This window comes from Bubalus bubalis, chromosome 11, assembly GCF_019923935.1.
Source record: "Bubalus bubalis isolate 160015118507 breed Murrah chromosome 11, NDDB_SH_1, whole genome shotgun sequence".
NCBI lineage: Eukaryota > Metazoa > Chordata > Mammalia > Artiodactyla > Bovidae > Bubalus > Bubalus bubalis.
In genome coordinates, this window is record NC_059167.1 from 30,216,929 (window position 1) to 30,236,587 (window position 19,659).

Below are 19,659 nucleotides of genomic sequence, written 5' to 3' on the forward strand. Positions count from 1 at the left end.
GTCACTTAGTTCAGTTCAGTTCAGTCGCTCAGTCGCGTCCGACTCTTTGCGACCCCATGAATCGCAGCACGCCAGGCCTCCCTGTCCATCACCAACTCCCGGAGTTCACTCAGACTCACGTCCATCGAGTCAGTGATGCCATCCAGCCATCTCATCCTCTGTTGTCCCCCTCTCCTCCTGCCCCCAATCCCTCCCAGCATCAGAGTCTTTTCCAATGAGTCAATTCTTCGCATGAGGTGGCCAAAGTACTGGAGTTTCAGCTTTAGCATATTAGTAAATATGAAAAGCAAGTAACTTTTCATGAGAAGAAAAGGAGGAGAAGATGGGAGGTACAGAGAGAGTAATATGGAAACATCCATTACCATATGTAAAATAGATAGCCAGTGGGAATTTGCTGTACTACTCAGGAAACTCAAACGGGGCTGGATAACAACCTAGAGGGGTGGGATGGGGCGGGAGGTGGGAGGGATGTTCAAGTGGAAGGGGAAATGGGTAAACCTATGGCTGATTCACATTGATGTTTGGTAGAAACCAATGCAATACAGTAAAGCAATTATCTTTCTATTAAAAATAAATAAATAAAAAAAAATTTTTTAAAGCAAGTAACTTTGCTTTAGGCAAAAATAATACTGAAATAATCCCCAAAGAATTGATATTTCAATTACCTAAATTTAAATAAATCAATTGAAAAATAATAACCATATGATTATCTCAATAGATGCAGAGAAAGCCTTTGACAAAATTCAACATCCATTTATGATAAAAACTCTCCAGAAAGCAGGAATAGAAGGAACATACCTCAACATAATAAAAGCTATATATGACAAACCCACAGCAAACATTATCCTCAATGGTGAAAAGTTGAAAGCATTTCCTCTAAAGTCAGGAACAAGACAAGGGTGCCCACTTTCACCATTACTATTCAACATAGTTTTGGAAGTTTTGGCCACAGCAAACAGAGCAGAAAAAGAAATAAAAGGAATCCAAATTGGAAAAGAAGAAGTAAAACTCACACTATTTGCAGATGACATGATCCTCTACATAGAAAACCCTAAAGACTCCACCAGAAAATTACTAGAACTAATCAATGATTATAGTAAAGTTGCAGGATATAAAATCAACACACAGAAATCTCTTGCATTCCTATACACTAATAATGAGAAAACAGAAAGAGAAATTAAGGAAACAATTCCATTCACCATTGCAACAGAAAGAATAAAATACTTAGGAATATATCTACCTAAAGAAACTAAAGACCTGTATATAGAAAACTATAAAACACTGGTGAAAGAAATCAAAGAGGACACTAATAGATGGAGAAATATACCATGCTCATGGATTGGAAGAATCAATATAGTGAAAATGAGTATACTACCCAAAGCAATTTATAGATTCAATGCAATCCCTATCAAGCTACCAATGGTATTCTTCACAGAGCTAGAACAAATAATTTCCCAATTTGTATGGAAATACAAAAAACCTCGAATAGCCAAAGCGATCTTGAGAAAGAGGAATGGAACTGGAGGAATCAACCTGCCTGACTTCAGGCTCTACTACAAAGCCACAGTTATCAAGACAGTATGGTACTGGCACAAAGACAGAAATATAGATCAATGGAACAAAATAGAAAGCCCAGAGATAAATCCACACACATATGGACACCTTATCTTTGACAAAGGAGGCAAGAATATACAATGGATTAAAGACAATCTCTTTAACAAGTGGTGCTGGGAAATCTGGTCAACCACTTGTAAAAGAAGGAAACTAGAACACTTTCTAACACCATACACAAAAATAAACTCAAAATGGATTAAAGATCTAAACGTAAGACCAGAAACTATAAAACTCCTAGAGGAGAACATAGGCAAAATACTCTCTGACATACATCACAGCAGGATCCTCTATGACCCACTTCCCAGAATATTGGAAATAAAAGCAAAAATAAACAAATGGGACCTAATTAAACTTAAAAGCTTCTGCACAACAAAGGAAACTATAAGCAAGGTGAAAAGACAGCCTTCAGAATGGGAGAAAATAATAGCAAATGAAGCAACTGACAAACAACTAATCTCAAAAATATACAAGCAACTCCTACAGCTCAACTCCAGAAAAATAAATGACCCAATCAAAAATGGGCCAAAGAACTAAATAGACATTTCTCCAAAGAAGACATACAGATGGCTAACAAACACATGAAAAGATGCTCAACATCACTCATTATCAGAGAAATGCAAATCAAAACCACTATCAGGTACCATTGCACGCCAGTCAGAATGGCTGCAATCCAAAAGTCTACAAGCAATAAATGCTGGAGAGGGTGTGGAGAAAAGGGAACCCTCTTACACTGTTGGTGGGAATGCAAACTAGTACAGCCACTATGGAGAACAGTGTGGAGATTGCTTAAAAAACTGGAAATAGAACTGCCTTATGACCCACCAATCCCACTGCTGGGCATACACACTGAGGAAACCAGAAGGGAAAGAGACACGTGTACCCCAGTGTTCATTGCAGCACTGTTTATAATAGCCAGGACATGGAAGCAACCTAGATGTCCATCAGCAGATGAATGGATAAGAAAGCTGTGGTACATATACACAATGGAGTATTACTCAGCCATTAAAAAGAATACATTTGAATCAGTTCTAATGAGGTGGATGAAACTGGAGCCTATTATACAGAGTGAAGTAAGCCAGAAAGAAAAACACCAATACAGTATACTAACGCATATATATGGAATTTAGAAAGATGGTAACAATAACCCTGTGTACGAGCCAGCAAAAGAGACACTGATGTATAGATCAGTCTTATGGACTCTGTGGGAGAGGGAGAGGGTGGGAAGATTTGGGAGAATGGCATTGAAACATGTATAATAACATGTATGAAACGAGTTGCCAGTCCAGGTTCGATGCACGATACTGGATGCTTGGGGCTGGTGCACTGGGACGACCCAGAGGGATGGTATGGGGAGGGAGGAGGAAGGAGGGTTCAGGATGGGGAACACATGTATACCTGTGGCGGATTCATTTTGATATTTGGCAAAACTAATACAGTTATGTAAAGTTTAAAAATAAAATAAAAATTTTTTAAATAAATAAATAACAAAAAACAAACAAAAAAAATAAACACTTAGCACTTGGTCTTAATCTTTAAATTAGAACATTACTCCAGAAAATATAACCACACTAACAGCTTAATGAAGATAGCTGTAACTGCAACTTCAGACAACAGTGGCATACATCTTAGCAACCTCAAATTAATTCTCTATTATTTTCTAGTTTTTTTTAAATATCTCTAAATATAGCAGAGCCCCAAATTCAGAGTGAAAAAAGGTTTAGACTTTTAAATGGAGACTGACTATTATGTTCAAATCCTAATTCTATTTTTCAAGTCAGCAGATCTGGCTAGTCATTCAGTTCCGTAACTGTCATCTTACTTCTTTTATGTTGCAAAAATCAGAAGTACTTTTCCATGTCTGAGACATCATGAGTATGAATAATGGCTTCTGGCCTAATATTGAGGCATTGCTAAAATAAAATATGTAAATAGTCAGCCAAATGCTTTATCTCCACATATTTACTTTTTAACAGTTTTTTGGATGATTTTGACACATAAACCAAAAATTGTGAAATACTTTTAAAATTCTGTTCCATCATTTGGACAATTACGTGTAAATTGGAACTGACTTCAGAATGTAATCTCAACAACGAACCTTGAAAACATTTATAATATTTGACCCCTGGGAGTGTGCAACTTAGGAAATAAGGCTAATATCAGAGAAATCACTGTATGCAAAAATACTCATTATGTATGAGCATGCATACATGTATACAAATGTAACTCATTATGCATTATTACATTGAAAACAAAGAATACCTAAATGCTCAATGATGGTAAACTGGTTAAGTAAATTATGGTAGGTATATCTAGTAGAATAATATGTAGCCATTAAAAGCTATGTTTAGAATAAAATGAGAAATGTCAATATTAAGTGAAAAACAAAAGGTTTTATCAAATATGATCTATAAAGCAAAACATACGATCAGTGTTGTAATACCTTATTTATAATGTTAAAAATGCTTTGAGAGCTATCAAAACAAGATATGGTAATGACCAGTCACACTAATAGCAAATTCTTACAGAAGAGAAATAACATTAATTATGAAAATTATGAAATTAATTCAGCCTTTTACAGGAATTCAAACAAGCAATACTTGGCACAATCCTCTCTAAATAAATAACTGAAAGCAGTTACTAGCAATCTATTTTAGGAAATTAGTTTTTTATATTAAAGAAATCAATGCTATGTCTTTGAGGGGGCAGAAAGGCTGTAAATCTGAATCAAGTAAATTGGGAAAAATTTTCTTCTTTAATGTACCATCAAGGCACACTTTAGTGCTATTTTGGCTAGACCAAGAGTTTGGCCTCCACAGGAATCATTTGGAAAGCTGCTTCCCATGTAGCAGTGGAATATTTCCAGCTACTTACTCCAGTGTTCTGTCTGCTTTGCATTTTTTCCTCAATGAAATAGGACAATTAATAAACTCTGGTTACAGTACAAAGCCCAAGTTTCAGCAGCAGCAATATTATCTTTGGAACTGGAGTGAGGGACGTGAGTTATTCAAATACAGTTCAACCCTCAGAAAGCAGGCCATTTGGAATGCACTCTTATTTTTAAATTCTTTTCTTTCTTGAGCTTTCCTTCATTTTCCTCTTGTCTTTTTTCTCCCTAATAGTGTCACACAGGCCATTCATTTATTGAATATCCCCTATGCAACTGTGCCACCACTTCTGATCTTTCTTAATGTGTACTTAAAAGTCAGTTTACGAACTAGATGTGGCGTGATTTTAGAGCACTCGTAGTAAAAGAAAATAGAGTGTGAGAGTACAAAGAACATACTCCTTTCAGTGTCACAGAAGTGAGATACCTGCAGGCATAGAGAAAGTTCTAGGGTCCCAACACACCGCATGGTTCTTCAGTGAACTGGATTTACACGGTTATATCCTATAAATGCTATTCATTGGTTTTCCAACTTTAGACTCAACTTATTCATAAAACATTAATGACTTAAGATAGACTATAAAACAGAAAGTAAATATTGTCAACCTTGACAATATCAGAGTACAGTAGAAGGATGACAGGAAATAGACAACAGGGGAAAGCAAGCACAGTATATATACAAGTATATACATACATGCAACGTAGCAGAGTAAAACACCATCTAAGAAACAAAAACAAAACTTTAAATGTATTGTTTAGAGTCACAAATAATCAGAAAAAGAATTATGGAATATAAACTAACAACAATTAGAAGAAGGACTAGTGTATTCGAGCTAAATCCTCACCTTACATAATGAGGTGTCAACAAATAATATCTTAAATCAATAAATAACAGTAGAAGAATATAATTTACACTTAGAGAGGTAACTCCCCAAGAGAAGTCAAAGCAAAACTCTAAATGCTGTGAACTCTGGGAAATGGAACTAGAGGTGGGGAAGAATGGGCAGGAAAGTGTTCCAAGTCCTCCTGCATAAGTGCACACACACATATACACATGGCATGTACATCCACATATGTGTGACTGTTATTACCTTGATAAAATTAAGAGAGGAGGTTCATTTAAAAATATGTTTAATCCTGCAAAGACTTATACCCATCCTTCCCTGCAGCCCAGTAACAAAAGTTCAGTTCTGCTACAGGAAACATTCTGGCATCAAGGAAGACAATACAAAGGGGTCATGACAAAAGCAGAGTACATACACAGTCTAGCTCAGGTTTTCTCATCCAGCCCTGCAGATACTTTGGACCTGGATAAGTGTTTGCAGAGGGGGCTGTTGTGCACACTGTAGCAGGTTTAGCAGCGTCCCTGGCCTCACGAGATGCCAGCAGCACCTCACCCTGCCCACCAATTCTCAGCCTTGACAACCAGAAATGTCTTTGTGCTTAGTCGTTCAGTCATGTCTGACTCTTTGCGACCCCATGGACTGTAGCCCACCAGGCTCCTCTGTCCATGGGGATTCTCCAGGCTAGAATACTAGAGTGGTTTGCCATGCCCTCCTCCAAGGCATCTTCCCAACCCAGGGATCGAACCCAGGTCTCCTGCCTTGCATGCGGATTCTTTACTGTCTGAGCCACCAGGGTCTTTAGACACTGCTACATGCCCCTGGGGGAGAAAAATCTAGGCAAGATGAGAACTACTTACCAGAAGAAAGGATGAGACAAGACCACCATTCACTGAAGATGGAGTCCCATAATCAGCCCACTTAATTAATTGTGGGAATACTGAACTATGCTCATTAATCCCAAGAAAAAGATACAAAATTATAGATAGTGTGGGCAGCTATCATACCAAACAATAAATAAATACTGTGAGCACTGAGATAGGAAATAGGAATCTACTGTCTTTCAATCAGTTTCAGTCTCATTTGCTCTCACAATGAGAGCATCTCAGTGCTGAATGGGACCCTAAAGAGATCCAAAGCCTTCACACAGTACCCAGACTAATGTGGGGGAAAAATAAAAGGCTCTCAGCTTTATTGAGAAATGGTATCTTGGTGTCCAACAGGTAAATTTGTACACTTTATTTTATAAACTATACAATAAATTTTCAAAGATACTTCTGACATACGTAATTTCTGCCTGTGTGTTAAATTTGGAACTTTTAAAACAGAATCCCTCTGTAGCTCTAATCCATCCATCCATCATCACCCACATACCCAGCTTTTATTAAACACCCTCTGTTTGGTAGATGCTGAGGAAACAATGGCTAATGCTTTCAATACACACTAAAATTTCCAGGAACATAATTACTATGTTTGGTTTTGTTTGGAACTTTGCCAAAAACTGTTTCCCATTTAGAAAAATCATATCACTAACAGCGTTTATTTTGTTTTTGCTTCTCCTTTACTTTGCTATACGGCATTATATTAATTTTAAGTACTGTATTGGTTTCCTATGGCTGCGTAACAAAGTATCACAAATTTGGTGACTTAAAAGAGCAGAAATTTATTCTCCCATAATTCTGGAGGTCAGAAGGCCAGAATCAGTCTCACTGGGTCAGTATCAAGGTAGCAGCAAGGCTACAGTTTCTGTAGAGGCCCTAGAGGAAATCTATTCCCTGCTTCTTCCAGCTTCCAGTGACAGCTGGCCTGACTTGATTTGTGGCCAGAGCACTCCCATCTCTGCCTCTGTGGTCATAATTGCCTTCTCTGCTGCTGTCTGAGCTCTCTCTCTGTGACTAGGTAACTGCACTGAGTCCACAGAATAGTCGCCCTCGAAAAGTCCCTTTTTTGCCATCAGTGGTAACATTCACAGGGATTAGAATCTGGATGTTTTGGGGGCACCTTTACTTAGCAATGGACATGAGTTTGAGTAGGCTTTGGGAGTTGGTGATGGACAGTGAAGCCTGGCATGCTGCAGTCCATGGGGTCGCAAGGAGTCGGACATGACTGAGCGACTGAACCGAACTGAACTAACTTAGCCCACCACAAGTGGCTTATAATACCTATAGGAATTCACTTTAGGTAATAAAAGAAGCATTTTGAATTTTTTTTTTTTTAACAAAAAGAGGGTGCTGTGATGGATTTCAAATCACCACTCTAGCATGTTTCATTAAAAAAAAAATGGGGAGGGCAAGGGGGTCATTGTACTCTTTATTTCCTCATTATTGCTAAAAAATAAAATCCTCATAAAAGAATTGTAACCGTTAGAAAGAAGAAGATAGGGGACTATGTTCTGTTTCTCAGTGGGCTCTCAGAAGGATCAAAATTCTCTTTGGAAGCAACAACTGGTGAATCCTAGTATCTACTTTGACTCTTTTCCAACAACCTCAGTGACTTCTCACGGCCTCAGCAAAAGCTCCAAATTCCTTAAGATCTGACACTTGTCTATTTATTCAGTTTCACTTTCTTCTTTGTGTCTTATGCATAAATAATAGTAAACTAGTTTTAGTATGGTGGGTAAAATATTCAGTATGTACCTTTGTATGTGCGGGAATAGTCTCTCTTGCCTTGTCTATTGGTCAAATTCCTTTTTAGCTCGGTCCTCCCAATACTGGGCGACCCTCACCAGCCCCCTCACCCCCCACTGAGACAAGGCAAAACATTCTCTCCTCTGAGCTATCATTATACCTTGCTCATATTTAAATGATCACACTACATTATAAATCATTTGCTTATGTATGTCTCCCCTTCTAGATTATGAGCTTTTTTAAGGGAAGGAAGGAAGTCATTTATCTCTGTAATCCTCACAGATAAATGAGTATAGGATGAATGAATGAGCCTCTATCCTGGGCTTCACTTCTAGGACTGGTCCATCTAATTTTACTTCAGAGTACACATATCCAAAACTGAACTCATTTTTATTTTGAACTAGCATCTCCTGCTGTGTTCTTATGACCATTAATGACACTATCATTAATCCAGTGGCCTGTGTCAGAAATCTGGGAGATATCCTCAGACAGGCCCCCCTCCACATTCAGTCTAACTTCCCCAAGTTTCTTAACTTGCTTTTTTTCCCCTTTTATTCTCTTTGTTAATACCTTGCTTCAATCTTCCACTATTTGATTCTTAGACTTCTGTAACAGCCAGGTCTGACTGCTAATCTACTGCTAATCTAATAGGTACTGTTAGTACAAATCAGAGCTAGACAGGCAAATGAGAAAGGCACTCTCTTCAGGAAGAAGAAAAAGAAAAGGATTTCCAAATCCTGAAGGCAAGCATGACCTGGAAAGCTGACTTCGCCTTTGTAAAAAGAAGTGCTTCAACCTGCAGGTGGCTCTCAGACCTGCTGTTTGGCTGTTGTCCTGGGAATTCCCTCCACTTCTCCCCTGTGCTGTGTGTGTAAGTTGTTCAGTCATGTTCAACTCTTTGCAACCCCATGGACTGCAGCCTACCAGGCTCCTCGGTTCATGGGATTCTCCAAGCAAGAATACTGGAGTGGGTCGCCATTCCCTTCTCCGGGGGATCTTCCCAACCCAGGGATTGAACAGGAGGGTTCTTTACTGTCTGAGCCACCAATGAGCCTCTCCCTTGTGCTGGATCCCTAATTTTTTTGGTACCACCTAATTTTGGTAAGCTGAGCACCGAAGCTGAGCACTGAATTGATGCTTTTGAACTGTGGTGTTAGAGAGGACTCCTGAGAGTCCTTTGGACAGCAAGGAGATCCAACCAGTGAATCCTAAAGGAAATCAGTCCTGAATATTCATTGGAAGGACTGATACTGAAGCTGAAACTCCACTACTTTGGCCACCTGATGCAAAGAACTGACGCATTGGAAAAGACCCTGATGCTGGGAAAGATTGAAGGCAGGAGGAGAAGGTGACAGCAGAGGATGAGATGGTTGGATGGCATCACCAACCTAATAGACATGAGTTTGAGCAGGCTCTGGAAGTTGGTGATGGACAGGGAAGCCTGGCATGCCGCAGTCCACAGGGTTTCAAAGAGTTGGACACAACTGAGTGACTGAACTGAACTGAATTTTGGTAAGGGGCATCCTCCATTGCTCATTACATAAGAGTGTATAGGAGATAATTTTTTGAGTCTTTTATGTCATTATTCTACCTGTACACTTAAATAATAGTTTGGCAGGATGTAGCATTCGATATTGAGATCATTTTCCTCAAGAATTCTGAAGGTATTGCTTTATAGTCTTATTTATAGTTCTTCCTGGGAAGTCTTGTCATTATAGTTTTCGACTCTTTGCATGAGAATTGTTTGTTTCTCCTCTCTGAAGCTTTCAGTATAGTCTCTTTACAACTGTATTTCTAATTTTTCATGAAGATACATCTTGATATGAATTCTTTTATAATTATTACACTGGTTACCAGGAAAAATTCTCTCAATCTGGAAACTAATTTCTTTCAGTTACAAACTTTGCTTGTATTGTTTTGTTGATAATTTTCTATCATCTAATTTTTCTGTTTTCATGGAATTCTTATTATTTGCATGCTGAACCTCCTGGACTGATCCTCTCATTTTCTTATATTTTTTCTCCCATTTTCAAGCTCCTTGTCTTTTTATTTCCCCTCAGGAAATTTCCTTAACTCTTTTCAACCCAGCTACTAAATTAATTTTAAATTTCATTTCTAACATCTAGGACTCTTATACTCTTACTATACGTTTGAAATAATTTCTTGTTCTTATTTCAATGATGTACTATCTTCTTTTGTTTCTCTGAAGCTATTAAATATAGTTTTTAAAGTTTTCATCTGGTCTGTGAATTATCTCTGTATCCTCTTTCCCTCTGAGTTTGTTTCTTAAGTTTTTAAATTATTTTTACAGCAGTTTTAGGTTCAGAGCAAAATTGAACAGAAAGTATAGTTTTCACATTCTATCCCCACACATGCACAGCCCCACTCACTATCAAAATCCCCCACCAGAGGGGTATATTTGTCACATCAGTGAATCTACACTGACACATCATTATCACCACAAATCCATAGATTAGAGTTCATCCTTGGTGCTGTACATTCTATGGTTTTGATAAATGAATAATGACGTGTATTTACCAGTATAGTATCATACAGGACAGTCTCACTGCCTTAAATTGCATGTATGCTTCCATCTAGTCATTCCTCCTTCCTTCTTAAGCCCTGGCAACTACTGATCTTCTCATTGTCTCCATAGTTTTGTCCTTCCTAGAGTGTCATATAGTTGGAACCATACAGAATGCAGCCTTTTTACACTGGCTTTTTCAGTTAGCAAGATGCCTTTATAAGATTCCTCCCTGTCTTTCAAGGCTTCACAGTTCATTTCTCTGAAGTGCTGTTAATATATTCTATTAACTGAATGGACCACAGTTTATCCATTCACTCACTGAAGGGCATCTTCGTTGCTTCTAAATTCTAACAATTATAAATAAAGCTGCTATAAACATCCATGCTCATAAATTTTCAACTCATGTAGGTAAATACTAATACAAATGTTGGATCGAGGGTTAGCCTCTATACCTTTTCATCACGGTCTTCACATTTGTTTTGTCAGTATTTTCCTTTCACAATTATAGGACAGATACTGTCTCACATTTGGAAATTGCATTTGGAGTATGAGAAGAAGAGTCCAGAATAATTCTAAGGTCTTTGGCCTGAGCAACTAGAAGGAAGATTTATCATTTACTTAGGAAAACAGTGGAAAGTGTAGACTGGCAGTGTAAAGAGGCAAATTTGACATTAGCATATTAAATATCCAAGTGGCAATATCATGGAGGAAGTTGGATGTGAGTCTGAAATTCAAGGGAAGAGATCCAGGCTAGGGGTATCAATTTTAGGGCTGGCTGTAAGAGCCCAAGAGTGTAAAAGAAATGAGATCAGGGGAACAGTACCAGGGATACTCCAATGTTTAGAAGATGGGGAGATAAAAAGGATTTAGCAGAGGAAAAGCATATTCTGTGAAACAGGAAGGAAACTAGGAGAGTGTGAATAAGCTTTTTATAGAGGAAGGTGTGACCAACTGTGTTCAATGGTGCTGACCAGTCAACTAAGATGAAGACAGAGCTGACCACTGGATCAGCAAAGCGGAAGATGCTGGTACAATAATTTCTGTGTAGTAATGGGGAAAGGCTGACTGAAGAATGTTCAAGAGAGAATAAGAGGAAGGGGAAGTATCTGGTATAGATAACTATTTTCACAAGAGCTTTACTACGACAGTGTGCATGTGTGCTAAGTTGCTTTAGTTGTGTCTGACTCTTCACAGCCCTGTGGACTGGGGCCCTCCAGGCTCCTCTGTCCATGGGATTCTCCAGGCAAGAATACTAGAGTGGGTTGCCATGAACTCTTCGAGGGGATCATCTTCCTGATCCAGGGATTGAATTTGAGTCTCTTGCACTGGCAGGCAGGTTCTTTACCACTAGCGCCACCTGATAGTCATCCCCTATGAAGGCATGGAGCACAGTGAATGAATGCAGGGTCATTTTTTAAGTGGAAGAAATTATGATCTATTTGTTAACTCATAGAAAGAAAAGTACAAAGATGATGAAAAAGAAGATAGAAGGGAGAAAATGGCTGAATACTGAAGGTGAGAGCAGACGGGGTCACAGCAGAAGTGGAGGGGCTAGCCTCAGACAGGAACACAGAGAGTTCATCCAAAGTAAGAGAATATAAGGTACAGGTGAAGACAAGTGGGTGGAAGTGGTAGTAAGAGCTTATAAAGTTCTTTTACGATGGTTTCTGTTTTCTCAGTGAAAAAGAAAGTGAGGATATCAGCTAAGAATGAAATCAAGGAGAATGTGTTGAAGGTCTGAGAGAAAGAAGAAATGAAAGCCATCTCCTAGACAGCAGAGTAAGCAAGTGAATGAACTGAAGAAGTTAATAAGGATTAGATGATAGCATCACAGATCCACTAGACACTGAATTACAGTGACATTAATCTGCATGGCTTTATGTTCTTCTTCAGGAGTAGTCAACTGCGCAGGTGCATATGTGAGGTAGGCTGTTACATTTAACTATGATTGGAGTTTTGCCAGGAAAGTAGCATGGTGAAAGGGAGGAGCAAGGGTGTGATTGTAACAACAAGAAACTTCAACTGGATGCAGAGAGGAAATATGAACAAGAGAGGGAAGGAGAGAGCAAAAAGTAGTAGATCAATGAACTCAAATCCAGGTGGGGGGCAAAGAATTGCAGGAGTTGGAGTACTTGAGGGAATGAATTTTTAACAAATTAAAAAGATGGTAGTTTTTGGAGGGTGGATTCTTGAAAATGAGATTTTGGAGGGGATGAAATTTTGGTAAAGACAAGATCTATAGTATGACCAGGGAAATAAGTAGCTGAGGTAGGAAGAGAATATAATCATTAGAAGAGAAAAAGTTACGGAAGTGAAAGTGTTAGACTATCTACATGGGTACTGAAATCGTCCAGTACCCATCCAGATGGGGTGATACTGATGAAACTGAAAGGAAAGCAGAAGCTAAAATGTTCACAAAATGACAGAACATGGATGAGGAGTCTGTATATGATATCCATAAGGTAGACTTTATGAGATTCAAAGCTGGGGTTTAGGGAGAGGAAGTAGAAATGAGATGTCAGTAGGACATCTATCCTATCTTTAGACCAGAATGAGGGACATGGAAGAGAAAAGAGAGGCCACTTGAGAGAACTGTAGGGAAAGCAGTGTTCACAGAGAAGTCTTAGGTTCTAGAGTAAGAAAGGTAAGGAAATATTCAGAAGAGTTAAGGGGAACTATATTCAATATCCTGTGATAAACCATAATGGAATAGAATATGAAAAAATGCACATATGTGTATAGCTGAATCACTCTGTTGTATAGCAGAAATTAACACAACATTGTAAATCAACTATATTTCAATAAAATTAAAAAAAGAAAATGACAGAACTATATTGGGTGAGTCTGGGAAATGAAGGATAACATAGGATTCTTGAACTGATTGACATAAACTGAGTGACATAAATTAAGTGGTATAAGATTATTCATCCAAATGATCTCAAGGCAAATATGATGACAATGCAGTGAGTGGTAGGGAGCAAGGACTAGGAAGTAGGGACCTGACCAGGTACAGGCTAGGTTCTAAGACTCTGATTCTCTTCTGTTGACACTGATGTGGGAACCAGAGGCGGGGAGCTCTTCCTTTATTCCCAGAGCATGAACATTTCCCCAGAGAATCATAATGAGCCAACTGTTTCTGGGACAGCAGTACAGTATGTACAGCACCCTGGGGGAACTCCCTGGTGGTCCAGTGGTTAAGACTCTGCTACTGCAGGGAGCATGGGTTCAGTTTCTGGTTGGGGAACTAAGATCCCACATGCCATGCAGCCAATATATGTATGTGTATGTATATATATATATATATATATATATATATACACTTTGCAATCCTTATGGGTTCTGGCCCAATGAGAACTCATCTAGCATTTTACCAAGGACTTGACATTTTACGTATGTCATTATATTTCATTCTCACAATAATCCCAAGAGAAAAGTATTATCACTATCATTTTAGAACTGGCAAACTAGGGTTTCCTGGATCTGGAAGATCCTCTGGAGACGGGAATGGCTCCCCAGTCCAGTATTCTTGCCTGGAGAATTCCATGGACAAAGGAGCCTGGCAGGCTACAGTCCATGGGGATTCAGAGTTGGACATGATTGAATGACTAAGCACAAACTAAGGCTAGAGAGATTAAGGTACCTTATATGCCTCAGCCCTCAAGAATAGTCCAGACATATCCCAAATCCTATATAAAATCAAAAATACCAGAATTTCATTAAAAGAAATCCTGTTCTTTGGAAGGAATGATGCTAAAGCTGAAACTCCAGTACTTTGACCACCTCATGCGAAGAGTTGACTCATTGGAAAAAACTCTGATGCTGGGAGGGATTGGGGGCAGGAGGAGAAGGGGATGACAGAGGATGAGATGGCTGGATGGCATCACCGACTCGATGGACATAAGTTTGAGTGAACTCCTGGAGTTGGTGATGGACAGGGAGGCCTGGCGTGCTGCGATTCATGGGGTCGCAAAGAGTCAGACACGACTGAGCGACTGAACTGAACTGAACTTTTATAAAGGTAGAATTTCTCTTGTGCTCTAGGCAAATAATGAAGCTAATCTGTAAAGACTTGTGATAATCCTTTCTCCAACCAATGAATCCAGTCTGAATACTCTTTTATGACAGTCCAACAAACTAGAGAGAAATTTAGCTGTGTATTATTCTCTAGCATATATGTATAGCATATGCAAAATATATATATACATATATATATATGTGATTTGTTATTATTTTTAAAGCCTACCTGCACAGAGAACTTAACAGTGACTGAAGGAATTCAATCAACAGCAGACAGGTGCAGCAGTGTGTATGAAGAATCATGAAGAAGTTAGTTCATGGACCAAGTAAGCTACAAAAAAATCAAAGAAAAAGAAAAAAGAAAGAGAAACAGAGCTTTTCACTTTAGATGCCCCAAAGTTATAGAAAAGAATAACAGATGTCAGAATTTTAAAGTTAAATACATATGATCTGAAGGAAAGCAAAAAAAAAAAAAAAATGGCATTATCTGGAAATCTTCATAAATTGAATACTACTTCCAAATAATTTAAATTAATAAAGCAAAACACTTCAGGTAATGAAGATATAATTGCCACATGACTGACTACCATATTAATCTTTTAGTAGAAACCATGATAAAATAACCTATGAAGATGTTAGATAGACTATCACCATTAAGTAAAAATAACTTTTTAAACAAAGAAGCAAAATTTCAAAACATGCATTAAAATTCAGTCCCCTTTCAGCATACACTTCTTTAATGCTCTTACTCCTGAATTTGGGATGTTGTATGAACAACTTGTTACTTTGCGATTAATACTGCATCATTTCCTGGTATTTCTATCTGTCTACACAGTCACCCAAGCCCCCTGCAAGCAAAGGAATGTATTCGTTGGTTGAATGACCAAAAGCAATGACACAACTTACAGCTATGAACTATAGATCCTAAGTCTGTGTTGTGTAAGAGTCCCCTGGAGGACTTTTAAAAAGAGATTCCTGAATCCTACCTCAGATTCTTAGAATTAGAATCCCTGAGGCTTAGAAACCTCTGTTTACAGAACAATCTGCAGATGCGTCTGATACATAGACAGATTAAACAGCCTAGAGCTGTGGATTTAGAACTCTGTTCTGAAGAGTCTTAAAATACTCAAGAAACACCTGTTTCAACGAGAACAATCCCATTTTTATCTATTTTATGTATCTGTTCTGTTTCTTAAAAACCTGAAAACAACAGGGCAAAGTGAACCCATCCACGTAAGACTTAAACTCATGATTCTGGCATCATAACTGTCCCAATCCAAAGAGAGATCAGCCTAGGCAGATAGAAAGACCAGGATTGGTGGGCACAGAGTATTTGTTAATGCCAAAAGAAAAATTTTAAGAAAGCAGTTCCACGATTCATACGCTTTTATTTATTGCAACTTAAAAGAACTTATTCAATCCATGACTGAACTGCATAAGTGGAAAAAACATATATATATATACATATACACACACACACACACACACACACACACACACACACACATCTATATATGGGGGGCAGAGACAGCAGTAGTAGATCTGGGAAGGTGTTCTCCAGAAAGTGATCACCCTAGGAGAAAGACGATCAGCATGAACACCTGGGTACTGCTTCTCCCTAACACAAGGTCTGGATACGTTAAACATCTTTCAGGTGCTTTCCCTAATCTACTCTAACCTAGAAATCTATGTCACATGTTGTGGAGAAAGGCAGGGGAAGAATGCCGGTTTCCTCCTCCTCGTCTGTCCTCAGATATTCCCCTGAAGGACTGGGTCCATATATTCCGACCTTCTGAAATTCTCCATTTCAACCACCCTACGTAATATTCCCACTGGAAATTAGATTTGAGACACCCAACCTGGCTGACATGATCTCAATAGGCTATTTTATCAAATGAATAAGCACACATTTTACTTACCTGTCTGAATACACAAGCTAAGCAGGAGATGAACTGAGTAAGAAGCCAGGAGAGCGACTATCAGCAGCAAGAAACTAAAACATAAAAGAGCACATGGTCAAATTTGTCCCCTAAAAGTTTCCTTTTTATGGTATTTCATTCAAAAAACATTTTTTTTTTCACATTCAAACGGTCACGTGTATGAGTGCTAAGTTGCTTCAGTCACGTTTGATTCTTTGTGACCCTATGGACTGTAGCCCTCTAGGCTCCTCTGTCTTCTCTCCAACTTAAGAGAAGTAAGTTTCAGTTTTGAAATCCCATTGTCTTTTTTCTTTACTCTATCCCTCCCCTTTTAATGATGTGTTGCTGTTGTTTAGTCATTTAAGTCGTGTCCAACTCTTGCAACCCTAGGACTGTAGCCCTCCAGGCTCCCCTGTCCATGAGATTCTCCAGGCAAGAATACTGGAGTGGGTTGCCATTCCCTCTTCCAGGGGATCTTCCCAACCCAGGGATCGAATCCACATCTCTTACATCTCCTGCATTGGCAGGTGGGTTCTTTACTGCTGAGCCATCTGGGAAGCCCCCAGTGATGAGTACCTCCCTATAATTTTGAATAAACACTGCATTTCAGCATCTATTAAACATACTCAACAAAGCAAACCAAAAAAATACAGTTAACACACTTTTAATGACATGATTTGAAAAATGTGTTATGTAATAATTGGGGTCCTCTCACCAAAAGTATGAAAAGAAACAGCATACATAATCCTTTACTTATTCTCAGGAAGATACTGGCAAGACAAGTTTCCAGAGGAGTGCTCCTGAAGTTGAAGAAATTCTATCATTGCAGTCCACTTAATACTTGTTAATAAGTAGCAAAATGGAGAGGTGAAAGTACACTTGTCAATTGATGTCAGAGACCTCACAAAATAAGGTTGGCATCACCAGATGGAAACTGTGATATGATTCAGCAAGCCCCCATTCAGTGGTATATACCTGCATGTGAGATCCTGCAGTAAAAAATGTGATTTTTCAAATGGAACTAGGAAATAAGTCCTATGATTATGTCTTGCCTGAGGTGTCATACATAGCTTTTAAGTTTTAAAACTATGAAAGTTTGTAAATACATCCCATAATAAAAGCAAGTTCGGTTACTTAAAAGTTGGTTAGCTAACCAAGAAATTCAAAGTAAAAGCAAAAATGATCCTACATGAGACTGTATTTTAAATTTCATAGAAAAAATAGGTCTGCTTGTACTGACAAAACAAACTTGTTCATTCATTCTATTAAGCATGATGCTCCATGCTAAGGACAAGATCTAGTCCTAAAGGATTTCAGAGTTCAGTGGGGAAAATAACTTGCAAACAGATAATTACATTATAATAAAAGAATGAATATAAAAGTACTATGGAAACACAGAAAAGACAGCAATGCCTTCTGTCTTGGGCAAACTGGCCATGAGCTGTCTTAAAAGATGTAAAGGAATAAATACAGGGTACATGTCTAGCCTCAGAAAGTGAAACAAAAAAAAAAAAAAAAAAAAGAAAGTGAAACAAGTCTTCTTAACAGGAGGAGAGAAAGAGATGGAGAGAAACCAAAGGATTATATGTTTTATTTACAGTCACAAAATCACTATTTATAAATAATCTGCATGACTGATAAACTCTGATCTACTTTGGCCCACTGAACACAACAAATAAGCCACTTGTTAAGGTTATTAAGGAATGTGGATCAAGTTTCTCTTTTTTTTAAAATTAGCCACACTTAGGATAAAAAAACCAAATTATATAGCATCCTTCCAAGCTACAGACTAGCAACAATATAAGAATAAGAGGAACCCCAGAAATAACTAGAAATTGTATAATACCAAGTTCTACAGCCTATCTCTTTGCTTCTCAATGTACTATCAAAATGAAAAAAAGAAAAAATAGTAAAATAAGAAAAAAACTCACCTAAATCCAAGGATACCAGTATGAGCCATAACATAAGCTAAGCCAAGGATGCCACTTCCCATGATGGCATTCATCAAATTAAACACTGAGAAACCAAATGAAGCACCTCGGGATCTCTGTGTGTGAACTTCCTGTAAGCACACGAATTAATAGAGTTTAGTGTTTGAATGGTGAAGTCCAACTTTGGTCAAGAAATGACTGACAGGTTATGGAGAGTCTCCTAAAACCACAGACATACTGTGACATACTAGTTGCTCAACAAGCAACCAGGACCTCGTTTCCTTTCCTTTCCTTCTCACTTCCCACTAGTGCAGCTCCAGGAATCCAGTTTCCTAGGAAAATCGTCTCCACCTGCGCAGAGACCCAGTAGGCTTCAGGAAGAAGGCATGACTAACCTTGTGACTGCAAAAGATGAAGACAGGGTAAACTGGGGTGGGGACAGGGAGCAGGCAGATGGCCTCAAGCTCACGTGATAACTGAAGAATCCCTGAGTCAGCTTGACGTTGCTGTAGACAACTGTTGCTCCCCAATTACTAGGACTACACAACTAATCTCTATTTATACACGTAATGAATTAAGTCTGCCCAACTGAAAGGATGGGCAGGAATGCCATGCAATGACGATATTGTAAATAGAAGCAATTCACGTTGCTCTGGCGAGGATAAGCCTTGGAAACACTCTCCTCTAAAACAGCATTTGGGAATAAAGTCCTAGAAACTGTTACTGCCCTGGGACTTGAGTTAAAGGGCCGAAGTGCCCACTGCACAGGTTTTAGGGTCAGGGAAGTGCTATGTATTTATTACCAGGCCTCTCACGCTCCTTCACGGTTAAGTATCTCTGTATTAAGACGTTTACAGGTCCCCAGTGGCAACCCACTCCAGTACTCTTGCCTGGAAAATCCCATGGATGGAGGAGCCTGGTAGGCTGCAATCTCTGGGGTCGCTAAGAGTCGGACACGACTGAGCGACTTCACTTTCAATTTTCACTTTCATGCGTTGGAGAGGGAAATGGCAACCCACTCCAGTGTTCTTGCCTGGAGAATCCCAGGGACGGGGGAGCCTGGTGGGCTGCCGTCTATGGGGTCGCACAGAGTCGGACACGACTGAAGTGACTTAGCAGCAGCAGCAATGACTAAGCTGAGAAAAACCAAATCTTGTGACTCTTGCAAAAAGCTCACAAGACTGGTGAAAAAAACGAGAAGCCGACAAGGATACCGAGAGCAGTGAGTTACATAACCGTGGGGCTGCTCCCCTAGTAGGGTCCCCTGCCTCCACCTGCTGCTGCGTCTCTTCCACCTG

The 19,659-nt window shown here is 38.9% G+C and overlaps 1 protein-coding gene across 4 annotated transcripts in view; it reads right to left on the minus strand.

The window, feature by feature from the left end:
* The window catches only part of SLC38A6 (solute carrier family 38 member 6), a 73,170-nt gene that overhangs the window by 53,035 nt on the left and 476 nt on the right, over positions 1-19,659 (minus strand). The window contains exons 1-3 of one of the 4 annotated variants that reach the window (XM_025295411.3): positions 18,600-18,735; positions 18,362-18,492; positions 16,431-16,504 (exon numbers count right to left, since the gene is read on the minus strand). In XM_025295411.3, coding sequence (XP_025151196.3) covers positions 16,431-16,504; positions 18,362-18,435 — 148 coding nt within the window. In that variant the 5' untranslated portion in view covers positions 18,436-18,492; positions 18,600-18,735. Of the gene's footprint in view, positions 1-16,430; positions 16,505-18,361; positions 18,493-18,599; positions 18,736-19,659 lie in introns of those variants that run through there. The other 3 variants (XM_025295412.3, XM_006043873.4, XM_006043874.4) reach the window with 3 other exon arrangements.